Source organism: Loxodonta africana, chromosome 17 (genome assembly GCF_030014295.1).
Source record: "Loxodonta africana isolate mLoxAfr1 chromosome 17, mLoxAfr1.hap2, whole genome shotgun sequence".
NCBI classification, from domain to species: Eukaryota; Metazoa; Chordata; class Mammalia; order Proboscidea; family Elephantidae; genus Loxodonta; species Loxodonta africana.
Genome location: NC_087358.1, coordinates 29042510 through 29061274, shown reverse-complemented (window position 1 = coordinate 29061274; position 18765 = coordinate 29042510). Strand labels below are relative to the sequence as shown.

Below are 18765 nucleotides of genomic sequence, written 5' to 3'. Positions count from 1 at the left end.
GTGCATTGTGGTCTGGATGAAACTTCCAGATCCCATAACAGAGAATAAAATATATTAAAAGGATTGATGTCTTCTTGTATCCCTAGACCACTTGCTCACAGGTGTTAATAAAGGACCATGTAGTTCCATGTAGCTTAGATCTCAGGCCTGTCTGCCTGTTGTATAAAGAAAGAATGAAAGCAGGGTGGAAAGTCTATTAATCTTGTCCTGCTTTGTTTTCCTTACTTTCTAGTACTCTGTGGTAATGAGCATTACTACTTAAGAGTCGAAGACATGACTTTAGGAGACTGTCATTTTGAAGAAACCATATTTCTTTAAAATGTAGCATTTGCTCCCTCTGAGGTAGTCTTTAGATAAACAATTAAGCACTGTTGACCTATCCTGATGGAATGGTTAAAGTTTCAAGGTTTAATACTTTGTCTCTGAGGTGATAACATCTGAGGAAAGCCTACATCTATGACATTGTCTAGATATCTTGTTAAAAGCATGACTATTTTTTTGAGAAGACTAGATGAGACTGACAAGAATTAGAAAAAGTGAAAGAGTGGACTTTTTCTTCAGACTCCTTCCTCCCATCTAGCACCTAGAACATTTTTTCTCAGAATTTGCAGCTGTTTTTGTACAAGTTTTGATCTAACTTTAGAATAGTATCCTTTAAAAAATGCTTTATGGTTTGTGAATGTTGTTGTTTGGGTGCTGTCAAGTCAATTCTAACTCATAGCGACCCTATATAACAGAGTAGAACTGCCCCATAGGGTTTTTTAGGCTGTAATCTTTATGAGAGCAGATTGCCAGGTCTTCTCGCATGGAGCCACTGGGTGGGTTTGAACCGGCAGCCTTTGGGATAGCAGCTGAGTGCTTAACCATGGTGTCATCAAGGCTCCTACAGATTGTGAATGCACTCTGCAAACTTTCATCTTGGACTCATCGTCGTCGTGTTCATACCTTCCCACACACATACCTTTTTTAAATGAGAACACTGAAACACCAAGATACTACATGATTTGATCCAAATCTCAGAGCTAGTATGTAGCACAGTGGAGACTGGAACTCAGATGTCTGGATTCTTAGCCCAGTGTCCTTTTAGGCTTCTGCTGATTTGTATTATAATATGTTCTGGAGCATTACAGTAAAGGAGTATGCCATCAGCCATCACTGTCTCAAAACCTGTCTTGCCCTTGCAGCATAGTTCTAGCCTATACCCTTTTCAGAATGAATATTATAAAACTGGCATGTGTGTTAGCCCAGGGGTTGGCGAACTATGGCCATGCCTACCTGCTGCCTGTTTTTGTATGGCCCTGGAGTTCAAAATGATTTTCACGTTTTTCAGCCATAAGTGGTGGAGAAAAAAAAAAAAAAATCAAAATATTTTGTGGCACATGAAAATTTTATGAAATTTAACTTTCAGCATACATAAATAAAATTTTGGGGGACCCAGCCATACTCATTCACTAATCCATTTACTATGTCTCCTTCCTTGCTACAATGGAAGGGTTGAGTAGTTGCAATAGAGACTGTCTGGACAGCAAATCCTAAAATATTTATTAGCTGGCCCTTTACAGAAGAGGTTTGTCGACCCCCTGTGTTGGCCTGTGGCTCTGATCTCTGACTCATTGAGTATAACCATCTAGCCCTTCTAAACCACCGTCTAACTCTTCTACTTTACCCAAAAGCTCCAGACTTTCCCAGAGGCAGATCACCTTCAATCATCAGGATTTTTGTTTTTTCTCTTCTCACTTTGACATCTTCGTGAACAATATGACCACCACACTGATCTTCTACTATCTAAACCTGAACCCCTGGGACATAAGTGCTCTTTACCAAATCATAAAACAGATACTTGCTAAAGTTTTCAAACATCTTGTTTAGGTTTACATGTTGAGATTAGTATTGATACTGGATGCCGTCCTCTATCCAGACTCATGTAGGCAGTCACTTTCACTTGTTCCTGGTTAGCTGTTTTTCTTGTTACTAGTAGTGGCTGTTTGAGGCCCTTACTACTTTAAGGAGGTGCTTGACCCCAGCCTCTACTTTCTTGGCGTATTTATTACCCTCTAATTTACAGATAAAAGAAGCTATAAAGCCTACCTTCATCTTCCGAATTCTCTGTACTCCATCTTTACCTCAGTGTTTCAGAGGAAGAAATGCCCCTCTTTGCCAAGGTGATTCTCTCTGCCTCACCTGCTCCTGTACCTCATCTGTCTGTTCCATTCCTTCTGGTCTGCAGGATCTACCTTCAGTGCAGGCCCATTTTCTGTAGACTCCTCTTTTCTCTACTGATGCTGTTCTCTTTCTGTAAACATGTAGGTCTCCTTTATCCTAAAAATTATCTTCCCTTGAGTCATACACTCCTCAAGCTACAACTCTTTTTCTCCTTATTTTTATAGGACAAAATATCTCTTCTTGAAATATCCACATCTCTTCTTGAAAGAGTAATTTCTTCCTTCAAATATATTTGCTTCACCTACTGTCATTATTTTCTGTTTTAACTCCTCTATCAAATTTGATTTCATCAGTGACTTTATTGTCATAGTAAATAGCCTTTTTTTTTTTTTGTCTTCATCTTACATGACCTCTCCCACTATTAACTATACCTCCCGTGTTGAAACTCTCCTTCATTAGTCTTTTTTTTGGCTCCACTAATCCTTGAGCTGCCTGAATTCTCCTCCCTGAATGACCTTTTTCAGTCTCCTCTACTGATCCCCCCTCCAGCCCCCCCTTAAGTGTTGCTTCCCTCTTCCCATTCTCTTTTCCTTCTGTACATCCTCCTTGGGTGATTTCACTTATGCCTACGGCTCCATCTAACACCTATTTGTTGATGTACCTTGAATTTCTTTTTTCTGAAGCCCGTTTCCTGAACTTTAGCTCTTGCCTGCACCCAGGAAAGGCATGTTCTATGACTATCTCAGATTCAACTGATTTTCTTCTTTTTTTTAAAAATGCTTATCCCATGTTCCCTGTCTTGGTGGATGATGTCGTCAGTATCTTTAGAAATGGTGTTAGCTTTGGTTCCTCCATTTTCACTACTCCCTGTATTTGTTGGGTCACCAGATATCCACACTTTAACTCAGGTATGGCTTATTCAACCTGTTCTCACCAAAAATTCTGTTAATGCTCTAGTTCAGGACCTTGTCATGTCTCACTTGGTCAGCCATGAGGGCTTCCTACTGGGTCTCCCAGTTGTCAGCCTCTGTGCCCATTTAGTGCATCTTCTATGTGGCTATTTATATCATCTTCATAAAATATATCTGACCATGTCTTTCTTCTTCTCAAAGTCAAAACACTTCAGTTGTATATTAAAGTGTATACTATATATGAGAGTCCAGAAACTGACCCTGTCACCTTTCCAGCTTTGACTCTTATCCCATATACCCTGTGCTTCATTCCTAACAACACTTGCCATTCTCTGAATATATCTGTTTTCTCATGCCTTTGCACATGTTATTTCTATCTAGAATGACCTTGCATCCCAGAAGATAAGCTCCTGATCCTTCTAAAAAAAAAAAACTCACCTAGGCCATATTAAACATTAGGTCTTCTGGTGCAATCTTTGGGCTCTCTCACAAAGTTAATCATTATCTTCACTTTGCTGTGAGTGTGCTTCTTTTACATCACTTACTATATCATATTATACTCCTGTCTTACTATCTTATCTTTCACAATATCTGGTCTTTGGAATTGGAGTGGGCAGAAGGAAGAGCAATAACCGTATTTTATTTATCTCAGTATCTGGTACTTTGTAGCTACTACCATAGTGGTTGCCTACTCAAATGTTTAGAGGTGAATGGAGAAATGAATTAAAAAAGTATGTGGGAGCATAGAGCCTGGCAGATTTCCCAGAAAGACTGGAGCCATCTGTGTCTATGAAAGAGATTTGGGTAACAGTTGAAGACTGACCTTAATATTTTTTGGTATCTGTTGGAAAATGTTGAGTGAAGGAATGACTCAATGTAGCCTGTAAATGTCTGGATTGTTCTGGAGCACTTCACATTTTTAAGGTTCAGGGATGCACAGGGTTTTGCCTGTAAGATTTAGAAGATAGTTTCCCAGCTCCTCAAGGCAGTATCTGGACTGGGGGGAGAAGTCAGAGAATATAAATTTGGGTAGCTAAGAAGAGAGCCATGGTGGCACGGTGATTAAGAGCTACGGCTGCTAACCAAAAGGTTGGCAGTTTGTATTCACTAGCCACTCCTTGGAAACCCTATGGGGCAGTTCTGCTTTGTCCTATAGGGTCTCTATGAGTCGGAATTTACTCGATGCAATGGGTAAGAAGAGTCACGAACTAAAAGATAGAAATCCATGACTTATTTATGAAGCAGTTGAATGTGAATTTTAACAAAGCAGATCTATAATTTGTTTCTAATGAGTTCTCACCAGAATTATTAAAAACCGAGGAAAGAAAACATTTTTAGGGCTGCTTTAGGCTGGTTTGTTCACACTGCTTAGGTCATTCCACCCTTCTGGAGTGATGACAGTCTAGGTCACCTGCTTTGCAGGACAGACAGGTAATAGAATGTGGCAAATGAGAATGCCCAATAATCTCTGCAAGCTACAATTTTTTTTTTTTTAAGTCCTGTTCTTAGATGAGAAAGAGAAGGATAGGAGAAGTAGAGAGAAGATCAGGCCTTGTTTTCTCAAATAATTCCCCCCTGATTAAAATTGCACTCTTAATGTTAAAAACCACTAGAAGGAGGGAGGATACTGTCCTCCAGAATTATCTTGCTTGGCTCAAGCCAACTCAGATGCTACACTATTGACAGCGGGATTTGCAGAAAGTCCACTAAACTTAATTCCAGCTGTTAGAGTTTTGTGGACTATCTCTTTGATTCTAAGAAATGGTAGAATTTAAAGAATTTGGGGACTTCACCAGCCTGAGACCAGAAGAACTAGATGGTGCCTGGCTACCACTAAGGACTGCTCTTAGTCACAACAGAGAATCTTGGACAGAGTAGGAGAAACGTGTAGAACAGAATTCAAATTCACACACACACACAAAAAAAGACCAGACTTACTGGTCTGACAGAGACTGGAGTAACCTCCAAAACTATGGTACTACGGCTCCCGGACACCCTGCTAACTCGGAACTGAAGCCACTCCTGAAATCCATCATTCAGCCAAAGATTAGACAGGCCTATAAAACAAACAATAACATACATGAGGAACGTGCTTCTTTTTTTAGTTCAATCAAATATACAAGACCAAATGGGCAATTCCTGTCCAAAAGCAAGATGAGAAGGCAGGAAGGGACAGAAACTGAATGAATGGACGCAGGGAAACTGGGGTGGAAAGGGGAAGTTCTGTTACGTTGTGTGACTAGCAACCGATGTCACAAAACAATATGTGTATAAATTTTTGAATGAGAAATTAACTGAAGCTGTAAACTTTCAACTAAAGCACAATAGAAAAAAAAAAAAGAATTTGGGGAAGCTTTACTGCCTTCTTGCATGGCTTATTGCCAGTTTGTATGCTTGGCGCAGTCTTTCATTTTAACTGCAATGCAGCATTGTAGGAGCTAGCTCATGCTAGGTTGCATCTCCTGTTTTTATAGTTTAACTAATGTCAGTATATTAATCATTCCAATCACAGGTCTTCATTAGTATTATAAAATTTGGCTGAAAATCCAAAGATTGACACACATCAGTTCAACAATTCACAAGTTACTAGGAAGTATTAATGAAATACTCCTACAGCTGTATTTCCTCACTGAGTTTCTAGTGGGAATGAAATGTCTAATTAGACTAACATTTACTTTCAAAGATATGATATTAAATTGTAGTTGTTTGAAGTTTAAGAAATAATAATTTAATGTTAAGTTAGGAGTGGTAGGAGGAGGTAATAAAATGTGAGTCAACTTGGTAAAATTTTGACCACATTCCAGATTTATTGAGTGCATACTGTGTGCTAGAAGATGTTGTATTAGGTATGGAGATAACTAGCTCGATAATGAAAACAAAGTGGAGAAAATAATTATGTTTCCAGAATGTATTATGTTGTTAGGTGCTGTGTCGAGTCAGCTCTGGTTGATAGCGACCCTATAGAAGAGAGCAGAATTGCCCCACAGGGTTTCCAAGGAGCGGCTGGTGGATTTGAACTGCCCACCTTTTAGTTAGCAGCTAAGCTGTTAACCACTATGCCACCAGCACTTCTAAAATATATTATAGAGTTACTTTATTTTTGGGTTCTTTTAGTACCATGCAGTGCTAACATTCTGAGGATTATCAGTAAGATTTTCATCTGATCAATTCATGTTTTAACTAGATCAGTTATTATTTTCTCTGTTATGTGAATTAAAATAGTGCTACTTTCTAAAATTTGATTTAATTATATGCAAGGATATATATTCAAAAAAATTTTGAATATTGACTATGGGTCTAGGTACTTAGTAGGCAAAGATGATCAAAGCATGGTAGGAGTGTCATTTCTAGAGATACTTTTGAGGTAAATAGAATTTTGAGGGGTGAAGAGGTATCATTTTTAATGTGGGGAATTAAAGAAATTTAAGTTCTTTTTTAAACATACTCTGTCATTTGTCCTTTGTGATTTGCTGTTTGGTATTATCATCACTGCAGCATGTTTTGGGGGTTATGTTTTGCTTAATGTATAAAAATAACTGCACAGATAACTTGTAATTTTTTTTTTAAGACAGACAACTTTGAAGATGCACAAAAAATAAAATGAGAGACCATTAGCCAATCTCAAATTTTTTTTGCATTAAAAAATGGTGTATCAGTTAATAACTGTATCACATTCATTTCAATAGTATATGTTTATTAGACAATTATTAGTACCTTTAAGGTCTCATATTTGATGAAAACCCACTGCAGTACTTTGATGGAAGTGAATAACACAGTTAAAACAATACACGACTAGTACAACTTTGATGGTGATGTTCAAAACAGACTTGGTGAGGACAGTGTTAGTGACTGGACGCCTGTTGAAGGATAGGTTTCAAAAATCTGGGTGAGAGGTGATGAGTGTCTTCATGAAGGAAGTTGCAGTAGGACTTTATATAGGAGCCTTGGTGATGCAGTGATTAAGCGCCCGGCTTCTATTGAAAGATTGGTGGTTCAAACCCACCTAAGCAGCTCCATGGGAGAAAGACCTGGAAATCTGCTTCTTTAAAGATCACAGCCTAGAAAGTTCTATGGGGCAGTTCTGCTCTGTTATGTGGGGTCACTAGGAGATGAAAATCAACTCCATGGCACCTACCAACAATAAAATAACAGTAAGTAGGACTAGAGAGAGCACGAGGAAAGAAATGTTCTTTGAGGCAGTTTGGCTTAAGACGTTTCTGAAAGAAAACTTTTCCAAGGATAATTCATTTAATCTATGTGTTGTTGAACTGGGCCAGCACTATGTTATTCTAGAGGTTGGAATTTAATGAAAAAACACATAGTAGAGGCCACTTCCGACTTTGAGAAGCATGGCCTGATGATCTACTTCTGAAAAATTGGCCATTGAGAACCCTGTTGAGCACAGTTCTACTGTGACACACATGGGTCTGCCATGAGTGGGAGTTGATTTGATGGCAGCTGGGCTGGCTTTTTGTTTTTTTTCTTACAGAAAGTACTTTGAAGTACAGAAACATTTAATTGTTATTGGTTAGAAGTTCCTCTTTCAGCCATTTTCTCCTTTGGTAAAATTGTGTTTTACCAAAGGCTGATGATCATTGAGCCTTTCGAACAATTTAACATCCCGATTCGGGGCGGGGGGGGCGGGGAATGAAAACTGTAGCTGGTGAGGGTGTTTATGTGCAAACACCTCATAGCATGTAGTTCCTTGGCCTGGAGGTTTAGGGTCATGGTTTCATGGGGCATTCCAGTTAGTTAGCCTTGTATCATGTTTAGTGCTTCTGTTCTACTTCCCAGTTCATTGTGCAGTACCTGGGGTCTTAAAAGCTTTCTGGCAGCTGTCTAAGTGACAGTAATTGACCTCTATTTGCCTACAGCAGTAGAGGAAGGAGAGTCAGGAATAAGTGGAGGAAATAGAATGTGTGGCTAATTGCCTCCATGAACAACTGCCTCCTTTGCCATGAGACCAGAAGTAGATGGTACCTTGCTATCATTACTGAACATTTTTTTTTTTAAAATAACTTTTATTAAGCTTCAAGTGAACGTTTACAAATCCAATCAGTCTGTCACATATAAGTTTACATACATCTCACTCCCTACTCCCACTTACTCTCCCCCTCTTGAGTCAGACCTTTCAGTCTCTCCTTTCTTGACAATTTTGCCTGCTTCCCTCTCTCTCTATCCTCCCATCCCCCCTCCAGACAAGAGTTGCCAACACAATCTCAAGTGTCCACCTGATATAAATAGCTCACTCTTCATCAGCGTCTCTCCCCCACCCGCTGACCAGTCCCTTTCATTTCTGATGAGTTGTCTTCGGGGATGGTTCCTGTCCTGTGTCAACAGAAGGTCTGGGGAGCATGGCCGCCGGGATTCCTCCAGTCTCAGTCAGACCATTAAGTTTGGTCTTTTTATGAGAATTTGCGGTCTGCATCCCACTGATCTCCTGCTGCCTCAGGGGTCCTCTGCTGTGCTCCCTGTCAGGGCAGTCATCTATTGTGGCCGGGCACCAACTAGTTCTTCTGGTCTCAGGATGATGTAGGTCTCTGGTTCATGTGGCCCTTTCTGTCTCTTGGGCTCTTAGTTGCCGTGTGGGCTTGGTGTTCTTCATTTTCCTTTGCTCCAGGTGGGTTGAGACCAATTGCTGCATCTTAGATGGCTGCTTGTTAGCATTTAAGACCCCAGACGCCACATTTCAAAGTGGGATGCAGAATGATTTCATAATAGAATTATTTTGCCAATTGACTTAGAAGTCCCCGCAAACCGTGTTCCCCAGACCCCCGTGCTTGCTCCGCTGAGCTTTGAAGCATTCATTTTATCCCGGAAACTTCTTTGCTTTTGGTCCAGTCCAATTGAGCTGACCTTCCATGTATTGAGTGTTGTCTTTCCCTTCACCTAAAGCAGTTCTTATCTACTGATTAATCAATAAAAAACCCTCTCCCACCCTCCCTCCCTCCCCGCCTCGTAACCACAGAAGTATGTGTTCTTCTCAGGTTTACTATTTCTCAAGATCTTATAATAGTGGTCTTATACAATATTTGTCCTTTTGCCTCTGACTAATTTCCCTCAGCATAATGCCTTCCAGGTTCCTCCATGTTATGAAATGTTTCAGAGATTCGTCACTGTTCTTTATCGATGCGTAGTATTCCATTGTGTGAATATACCACAATTTATTTACCCATTCATCCATTGATGGACACCTTGGTTGCTTCCAACTTTTTGCTATTGTAAACAGAGCTGCAATAAACATGGGTGTGCATATATCTGTTTGTATGAAGGCTCTTGTATCTCTAGGGTATATTCCTAGGAGTGGGATTTCTGGGTTGTATGGTAGTTCTATTTCTAACTGTTTAAGATAACGCCAGATAGATTTCCAAAGTGGTTGTACCATTTTACATTCCCACCAGCAGTGTATGAGAGTTCCAATCTCTCCGCAGCCTCTCCAACATTTATTATTTTGTGTTTTTTGGATTAATGCCAGCCTTGCTGGTGTGAGATGGAATCTCATCGTAGTTTTAATTTGCATTTCTCTAATGGCTAATGATCGAGAGCATTTTCTCATGTATCTGTTGGCTGCCTGAATATCTTCTTTAGTGAAATGTGTGTTCATATCCTTTGCCCACTTCTTGATTGGGTTGTTTGTCTTTTTGTGGTTGAGTTTTGACAGAATCATGTAGATTTTAGAGATCAGGCGCTGGTCGGAGATGTCATAGCTGAAAATTCTTTCCCAGTCTGTAGGTGGTCTTTTTACTCTTTTGGTGAAGTCTTTAGATGAGCATAGGTGTTTGATTTTTAGGAGCTCCCAGTTATCGGGTTTCTCTTCATGATTTTTGGTAATGTTTTGTATTCTGTTTATACCTTGTATTAGGGCTCCTAGGGTTGCCCCATTTTTTCTTCCATGATCTTTATCGTTTTAGTCTTTATGTTTAGGTCTTTGATCCACTTGGAGTTAGTTTTTGTGCATGGTGTGAGGTATGGGTCCTGTTTCATTTTTTTGCAAATGGATATCCAGTTATGCCAGCACCATTTGTTAAAAAGGCTATCTTTTCCCCAGTTAATTGACACTGGTCCTTTGTCAAATATCAGCTGCTCATACATGGATGGATCTATGTCTGGGTTCTCAATTCTGTTCCATTGGTCTATGTGTCTGTTGTTGTACCAATACCAGGCAGTTCTGACTACTGTGGCTGTATAATAGGTTCTGAAGTCAGGTAAGGTGAGGCCTCCCACTTTCTTCTTCTTTTTCAGTAGTGCTTTGCTTATCCAGGGCTTCTTTCCCTTCCATATGAAATTGGTGATTTGTTTCTCTATCCCCTTAAAATATGACATTGGAATTTGGATCAGAAGTGCGTTAAATGTATAGATGGCTTTTGGTAGAATAGACATTTTTATTATGTTAAGTCTTCCTATCCATGAGCAAGGTATGTTTTTCCACTTAAGTATGTCCTTTTGAATTTCTTGTAGTAGAGCTTTGTAGTTTTCTTTGTATAGGTCTTTTACATCCTTGGTAAGATTTATTCCTAAGTATCTTATCTTCTTGGGGGCTACTGTGAATGGTATTGATTTGGTGATTTCCTCTTCGGTGTTCTTTTTGTTGATGTAGAGGAATCCAAGTGATTTTTGTATATTTATTTTATAACCTGAGACTCTGCCAAACTCTTCTATTAGTTTCAGTAGTTTTCTGGAGGATTCCTTAGGGTTTTCTGTGTATATAATCATGTCATCTGCAAATAGTGATAACTTTACTTCTTCCTTGCCAATCCGGATACCTTTTATTTCTTTGTCTAGCCTAATTGCCCTGGCTAAGACTTCCAACACGATGTTGAATAAGAGCGGTGATAAAGGGCATCCTTGTCTGGTTCCCGTTCTCAAGGGAAATGCTTTCAGGTTCTCTCCGTTTAGAGTGATATTGGCTGTTGGCTTTACATAGATGCCCTTTATTATGTTGAGGAATTTTCCTTCAATTCCTATTTTGGTAAGAGTTTTTATCATGAATGGGTGTTGGACTTTGTCAAATGCCTTTTCTGCATCAATTGATAAGATCATGTGGTTTTTGTCTTTTGTTTTATTTATGTGATGGATTACATTAATGGTTTTTCTGATATTAAACCAGCCTTGCATACCTGGTATAAATCCCATTTGATCAGGGTGAATTATTTTTTTGATGTGTTGTTGGATTCTATTGGCTAGAATTTTGTTGAGGATTTTTGCATCAATGTTCATGAGGGATATAGGTCTATAATTTTCTTTTTTTGTAATGTCTTTACCTGGTTTTGGTATGAGGGAGATGGTGGCTTCATAGAATGAGTTGGGTAGTATTCCATCATTTTCTATGCTTTGGAATACCTTTAGTAGTAGTGGTGTTAACTCTTCTCTGAAAGTTTGGTAGAAATTACTGAACATTTTGATCAAAGATTCTATAGAAGAATCCTGATCAAAAGGGGGAAATATAGAACAGAATTTCAAATTCTCATGGAACCCAGACTTTATAGAGCCATGGAGGCTGGATGAACCCCTAAAACTATTGCCCTGAGATAATCTTTAAACCTTAAACTAAAAATATCCCCTGAAGTCCTCTTAAAACCAGACAATAATTTAGCTTAGCTGGTAAAGAAGGTTTGCTTTGAGAATTGTGCTCTTTTAAGAACGATCTATATAGGATCAAATCGGCAATAGTAACTCAAAAGATTAGATACTCAGGAGACAGTGAGTTTATGTTAGTAGCGGAGGAACAACTCGGAAGAGGAGGGCGAAAGTGGTGTACAACTTAAGTAAAGTAATCAGTGTCACTGAATTGTTCATGTAGAAATTTTTGTATTAGTAAATGTTCTGCTGTGTATGTTCTCAACAAAAATGGGAAATTATAAAAGAATGATCAGACTGAATAAAGATGATAAAATTGCCTTTTAAGAAGGCTCTTTTCAATTTTCTAATTCTTTGTAAAAATGTCTCCTGTTAAATGTCAAAATTCTTGAAATCCTCCAGCTACCTAGTGAAGAATAGCCAGGATACGATAGCTTCCGCTGCTTTTTCCGTCCTCAGCCCCCAGGCTCCTCTCCTCCACTACAGACTTGGGCACTAATATAGCATCACTGTTTTGTTAGCTTGCCTCTAGAATAATCCTTCTCCTTTTTTTTTTTTTTTTAACTCTCAATACTAAAGGACAATGTAGAGCATTCTTTCTTGCAATAGATGCTAATTGTGTTCTTAGTTGGATCTTGCTGTCATAGCCACAATAACTGTGTCATTGTGCCTGAGTGGCCCATTCACAGTGGTTATTGTGCAGAATAATGAATGCTGTTTACTTGGGATTCGTCGTCGCCTGCATCTGTGGGCGAGAACACGCAGTCACTGTAATTTGCCTGGCGAGTGATCAAACTGCTATAAAATAACATCATCTGTTAGGCAAGTTAATGGTCACAAAAGACTATTGATAGTTTTGTTTTTATTATGGAATTTTTAATGAAACAATTTGAACAATAGAGATTTAAGATGTGAGAGCAGCCACCTAGTGTGTGCTGCATGTTAACCCCTATTTTTCAGTGTATTTTGGGTTTCAGTCTACATATCTAGAAGCGAAGGAACTTCTAGATGTGCCACCTCTAATATCTGTGCTCTGGCTCAGAGTGGGAAGAGCCGCTTAACACAGTAAATTGCATACTGGATAAGTGCAGCGACTTGTATCAAGTAAGGAGCTAGGCTTCATGGCAGTGCCCCCCTTCACGAAACTTGGAGATTCCAAAGGCATGATCATTCTTTTACCTATATAAGGGAAAGACTTTTTTTTTTTTTTTTTTAACATAATTGGCAGAATGTGATGGTATTTCTGCCAAGAATCCTTGCTGAAACAAAAGGAAGCATTTTACCCTTGTAAATAACCTTGGTAGTATTTTGCGAGGATCTTAAGAATCGCAGTTTTGGAGTGGATCATTTTCTTGACTGTCCGTATCTCACAGTTTCTCTTTTTCTCCATCCTACTATTTACTTTTCAGCTATTTGACTGCTTTTTAGTATTGCTTGCTTGTTAACGGTGACCTGGGGAAAGCATTTCAAAGCGTCCTTTTTTTATTTAGAAAAAGGTTTTTGATCAACATTTTCTAATATTAAATGGGTGGAAAATAAACTTTAGAAAAAAATAGAGGTCTGCGAAGTTAATATTAAGAACGTTTCCCAGAATTTCTTAAAGTTATGTCAAACTTCCAACAAATGTAAGCTAAGTTATTGGTTAAAATGAAGTTCAGCCTAATTTATATGTGTGTGTGTATATACACACACACACATATATATAAATAATTTATATGTGTGTGTGCATGTATGTATATACACACACACATATATATAAATAAGTACGTGTGTATATATTTAATCTATCCCTTAGTACATGGTAAAATGATTGCTTTTGAGAAAAGTGGATTTTGGCTCAGTGATTTCTATACTGTAAAGGAAGAGTAAATGATGTTTGGTTTGACTTAATCAAGTTTTTACTATTTAGGGCCTCTTTCATGATCCTGAGAACTTAGACATTATAAGGGGGTGGTAATTTTGAAGGGGAGAACTGTATTAACTAGGTAATGTGAGAATTAGATCATCTGCCCCATTGCATGTATAATCTTGCCTTTAAAATTTACATAAATAATGAATGCTCTATGCAGAAAATTTGGAAAATAAAGAAAAATCCAACAGATCACCCATAATCCCAGCACCCTGCCATGTAAAATAGCTATTATTAAATTTTAGTGTATGTAAAAAAACCAAAAACCCATTGCTGTTGAGTTGATGGTATATAGCCTTCTATTATTTTGTAGTCTATTTTCCCATAAATTTTGTTGTGGACTCAAGGCCATTCAGAAATGTAGCAGTCATTTTAAGTTTTTTCTCTATTCCAAGAACAAATTTCCATAAAAAAAAATTTCAATCGACATTTTCTGATTTTAAATGGATGGAAAATAAACTTAGAAAAAATAGAGGACCGCAGATAGTTAGTGTTAAGAACATCTCCCACAATTTCTAAAGATTACAAGTTTCTTTGAATTTGTTTTGCAACTAACCTTTTATATTATTGTAGAACACTTATATCTTTGTTCTGAAATGGAAAACAGCAAACATTTCCAATGTAGAAATTCAAAATGAGATTTCATTTTCTTATAGGCGTATTGGTTTCATTAAGGTGAGACTATTTTTTCTTAATGGAATTCTAAATATGATTCTAGTTCACAAATTGTTTTTATATTTTTTCTGAAGATAGATGTTGGTTAACATAGTCTTATGAAAGTTGCTTTGCCTTTTCATTTTTTTTTAATCCTCTTTTTCCCTGTGATGAATCAACATCTGCTTCCATACAGCTAACTGCTGCTATTTTCTGCTTCCGTGACAGCTAGCCGATGGCGGAATCTCTTCTCTTCAACTGTCTCGCTGGCTTTCCCTTGTAGTCCTGTTGCAAGACTCAGCCCTTATAACAATGGCATTAATACTCCCAGCTTCTCTAAAACCTCAAATAAAGCAATACTAACACCTGAAAGAACAGGTAATATTTCATCTTCTTAACACTGCTTGCTTTGTAACTGTTGTCACTAAACATAGCCTGAACATTCATCTTTCCTCAAAAAGCTTGAGCGTAATCTTATCATAATGGAGAGCTTGTATGGTACACTTTGAGTACAAAAGGGACGAGCCTTAATTTGCACTCAAACACCATTGATCTACAGCCTTCAAGAGTGAGTAGTAGGCGGTCTTCCCTCTTTAGCAAACGAATGTGTATGTAATTACTTGTTTCCAAATGCTTAATGTGCCTTTAAAATTAAACATCAAAACACAATTTAATTAGGTTTTATTATGATTCAGGATTATCTGTAAGCCTTTTATATCTATTTTTAAAAATTATTCTTCTTGAAGCTTTTTATAAAGCCAGGCCTATGTAAAAACCAAAGGTCTGTTTTTTTTTTTTTTTTTTTTTATGTAAAAAAATAAAAAAAATAGTCATACTGGCTTTTTATGAGATGAAAATCTCACCATTGAACTCCATTCCCATAACTTTCTACCATTTGAGCCCTTTCTTCCTTGGTCCTCTTATTTCAAGCCATTGCTTTTTCTTGTTAATGGTTGCTTACAAGTCTCCCATGACTATTCGCTGCTCTAAATTATCAAGGTTTTATTATATGTTTCTGTGTATGAATGTGTGCCTTTTATGTGTGGGATTTTTATCTATTTATAGTGCTACTGTTTGTATCTATTACTAATAATGAATGGACCAGATTAAATTTTAATTTTAAAATATGTGGTCAATTACTGCCAAAGGCAGGTATGTCCAATTATTAATTGAAAGTGCACATGGATGGGTATTCTTATGGCATCCATTTGATAGGATGCATATTTTAGCATTCACAAATTAGTAAATTATGAAAATTGAATTTGAAAAAAAAGAAAGGTTTTGTACCCATGAATTATAAACATGTAAAGATGTGCTTATTGTTTGACCTTTAAATGGTGATGTGGTGGTCAGTTTTCTGATATTATGAAAATAGGTAAAAAAGTAGTGAGTGTATGTGAACTATATATACTTATATCAATTCTGTATATGATTGTATCAGTTGTTTAGTACTTTAGCCTAAATACTAAACATATTTCCTTTGTTTTAGGTTCCACCTCCAGGGGGTCGCCTCTCAGTCCTCAGTCCTCTCTAGACAGTGAGCTGAGTGCTTCAGAACTGGAGGATGATTCCATCTCCATGGGCTATAAGCTACAAGACCTCACTGATGTTCAGATCATGGCTCGTCTGCAAGAAGAAAGTATGTTCTTTCTAACCTAGAAAAGTGAGACTCCCACTTGAAATAAAAGGGGGTGGTTCAGGCTTTTCTCCCTAGGTAATGGGCAAAAAATTAGATTCTTGATCTTGCACTGTCCTACTTTATAGGTGGAGCAGTCATCTGGTTCTGTCACACTCATGAGCATCATAAGTATTAGGATTTACTCTAAGCAAGGTACATGGATGAATAGACATTGCTGGTACAGTCATTCTGGAAAACAGTTTGGCTGTTTCTGGGAAAAAATAAATAAAAATGCCACTGCTTTGCTACCTAGCAAAGTGCTGTCTTGGGCATTTATCCCAGAACAAGGGAAATTTATGTTCCCACAGAAACCTGTACACAAATGTTTAGAGCAGCTTATTATTTGCAGTAGGCAAAAAATGGAATCAGCCCAGATGCCCTTCGTAGGTGGATGGTTAAACAAATTGTGGTGCCTCCACACCATGGGATACTACTCAGCAATAAAAAGGAACGGAATATTGATGAAGGAAACATCTTGGATGAATCTCCATGAAATTACACTGCATGAAAAAAGATGACTGAAGAGGTTGAATGCTGTATAATTCTATTTTTATAACATTTTTTAAATGATAAACTTTTAGAGAAAGAAGGGAAGTTAGTGGGGCTAGGAGGGGGGTCAATGATGTTACAAAAGGGCAACAACACAAGGAATTTTTTGGTGTTGCAACTGCTCAATGGTGGGGGAGTACATGAACCTACACATGATAAATTGTGTAGAACTTAGTGCACATATACACGCACACGAGTAGAACTGGGAAGTCTGAATAAGATAAATGGGTTGTATTCATATCAGTATCCTGGTTGTGATTTTCACAAAATATTTCCATTGGGGGACCTGGGTAAAGTGCACAAGGGATCTCTCTGTATTATTTCTTACAACTGTATGTACAGCTATCTTACTAAAAATGTCACTTAAAAAATACATTGCTATACTTCTCAAGGTAAGTGTGGAAGAGTAGATAATCAGAAATGTCACAGTTAATCACTGGTTCTTCAATAAAGTTAGAACAAATACTCTGGGAGTGAACTACTTCAAGGGCGTCGCTTGTATCAGAAGGTACAATACGACGTAGGACACAGAGCTGGGCCGTGCTTGTTTTGAAGTTATCTTTCCAGACCAGCCTTAGGAGTAACAGCCAAGTATCAGCTAAGCATAACAGTTTCCCTCTCTCAGAATTAGTCAAGGCCACTCTGAGAAACATTGTAAAGTTTAGGTAGGATTTTACAGGACACATTTTCAGGGAAAAGTGACTATTTGATGTCATTCCTAACAGTGAATTCACATCCTCTTTCTAAAAATAAATGGATGGAAATATTGGATGTCATTCCCATAAATTAAGTAGTCAGGGATAAAAAGCAAAAAGTCAGGGATAGACTACTTAAAAAAAAAAAAAGTTGTGATATTGACAATGAAATGAGTAACCAGAAATTTCCAGTTTTGACTATTTTCAAATAGTGGCCATTTAGGATGACCCAAAGCATTGAAGACTGAAGTATCAGCATGCTTTGAAAGAGATAATGTTGGTAACACAAATGAACAAAAAAGAGGTGACCTCGTTAGAAAATACTTGTATCCCAGATACAACTTTGTAAGTTGGAAAAGGGGGAAGCAGAAAGGATTCCTACTTGGGCAGAGATTTGATTATTTCAGTTGTTCTAACTTATGTTGTTAGGTGCCTTCAAGTCGGTTCTGACTCATAGAGACCCTATGGTACAATAGTACGAGACACTGCTTGGTCCTGCACCATCCTCGTGGTTGTTGCTTATGTTTGAGGCCACTGTTGCAGCCACTGTGTCAATCTGTCTTGTTGAGGATCTTCTTCTACTCATACCTAACATTATAATTAGCAAGCTATTTATGATGAGGATGAATAGTCTTCTAAGCAGTTCTCCAGATTAGAGAGGGAATTATTTGGGAAAATTGATATATTTTGATATATGAGCTATAGCAGGTATATCTAATCTTCAATGGAATTGGGCCAATGTGTTTCCAAAACAGAATTGTCTAATATTAGCCATTTGGTAGCTAGATGTGTTTATTGTTTTGGGATTTAATAAGCTGAGAACTGAAATAATGGCTCTCTATTTGAATCATTTGTTTGCTACAGATTTTCCTCAAATACTTGATTAGTAAGAATTTAATTTTAGCTAGATAGAAATATCTCATACGAGAATACTATTTCTTTTTTATAGGTCTCAGGCAAGATTATGCTTCTACTTCTGCATCTGTGTCAAGACATAGTTCCAGTGTGTCACTGAGTTCTGGAAAAAAGGGGACATGTAGTGATCAAGAATATGATCGATACAGTCTGGAGGATGAGGAAGAATTTGATCACTTACCACCACCTCAACCTCGTCTTCCACGATGCTCACCTTTCCAAAGAGGAATTCCCCACTCACAGACTTTCTCGAGCATTCGGGAGTGTAGGAGGAGCCCCAGTTCTCAGTATTATCCTTCCAGTAATTACCAGCAGCAACAGTATTATTCACCTCAAGCCCAAACTCCAGATCAGCAACCAAATAGGACAAATGGAGGTGGGTTCTATGCCTTTTTAGTATTTGATATGCTTTGATCTTTTATGTGGTCAAGAAATGGTTTTAAGGTCCATATAAATAATTGACAGATGCTTCCCAGATTTGTTAAATTGCTCATCAACACGTTATTAATTTGGCCTAAATTTACACCTATAATTAACCCTTCTGATTGTGTGTCCTGGATTTATAGATTTATAGCTTCACAGAAACCATCATGATATAATTGGCTGAGAATGAGTCCCAAGCATGGAGCGTCTTTATGTCGTTGCTAGTACAGCTGTAAGTTGTACAAGATTGTTCACTTTGAGGAGTTGGTGGTGAAGCTCCCTGGAGTCAGA

At 37.9% G+C, this 18765-nt stretch overlaps 1 protein-coding gene across 2 annotated transcripts in view; it reads left to right on the top strand.

The window, feature by feature from the left end:
- SLAIN1 (SLAIN motif family member 1) overlaps positions 1-18765 on the top strand; it is a 69273-nt gene that overhangs the window by 29427 nt on the left and 21081 nt on the right. The window contains exons 3-5 of one of the 2 annotated variants that reach the window (XM_064270006.1): positions 14443-14592; positions 15704-15853; positions 18086-18427. In XM_064270006.1, coding sequence (XP_064126076.1) covers positions 14443-14592; positions 15704-15853; positions 18086-18427 — 642 coding nt within the window. The remainder of the gene's footprint in view (positions 1-14442; positions 14593-15703; positions 15854-18085; positions 18428-18765) is intronic. The other variant, XM_023547275.2, reaches the window with a different exon arrangement.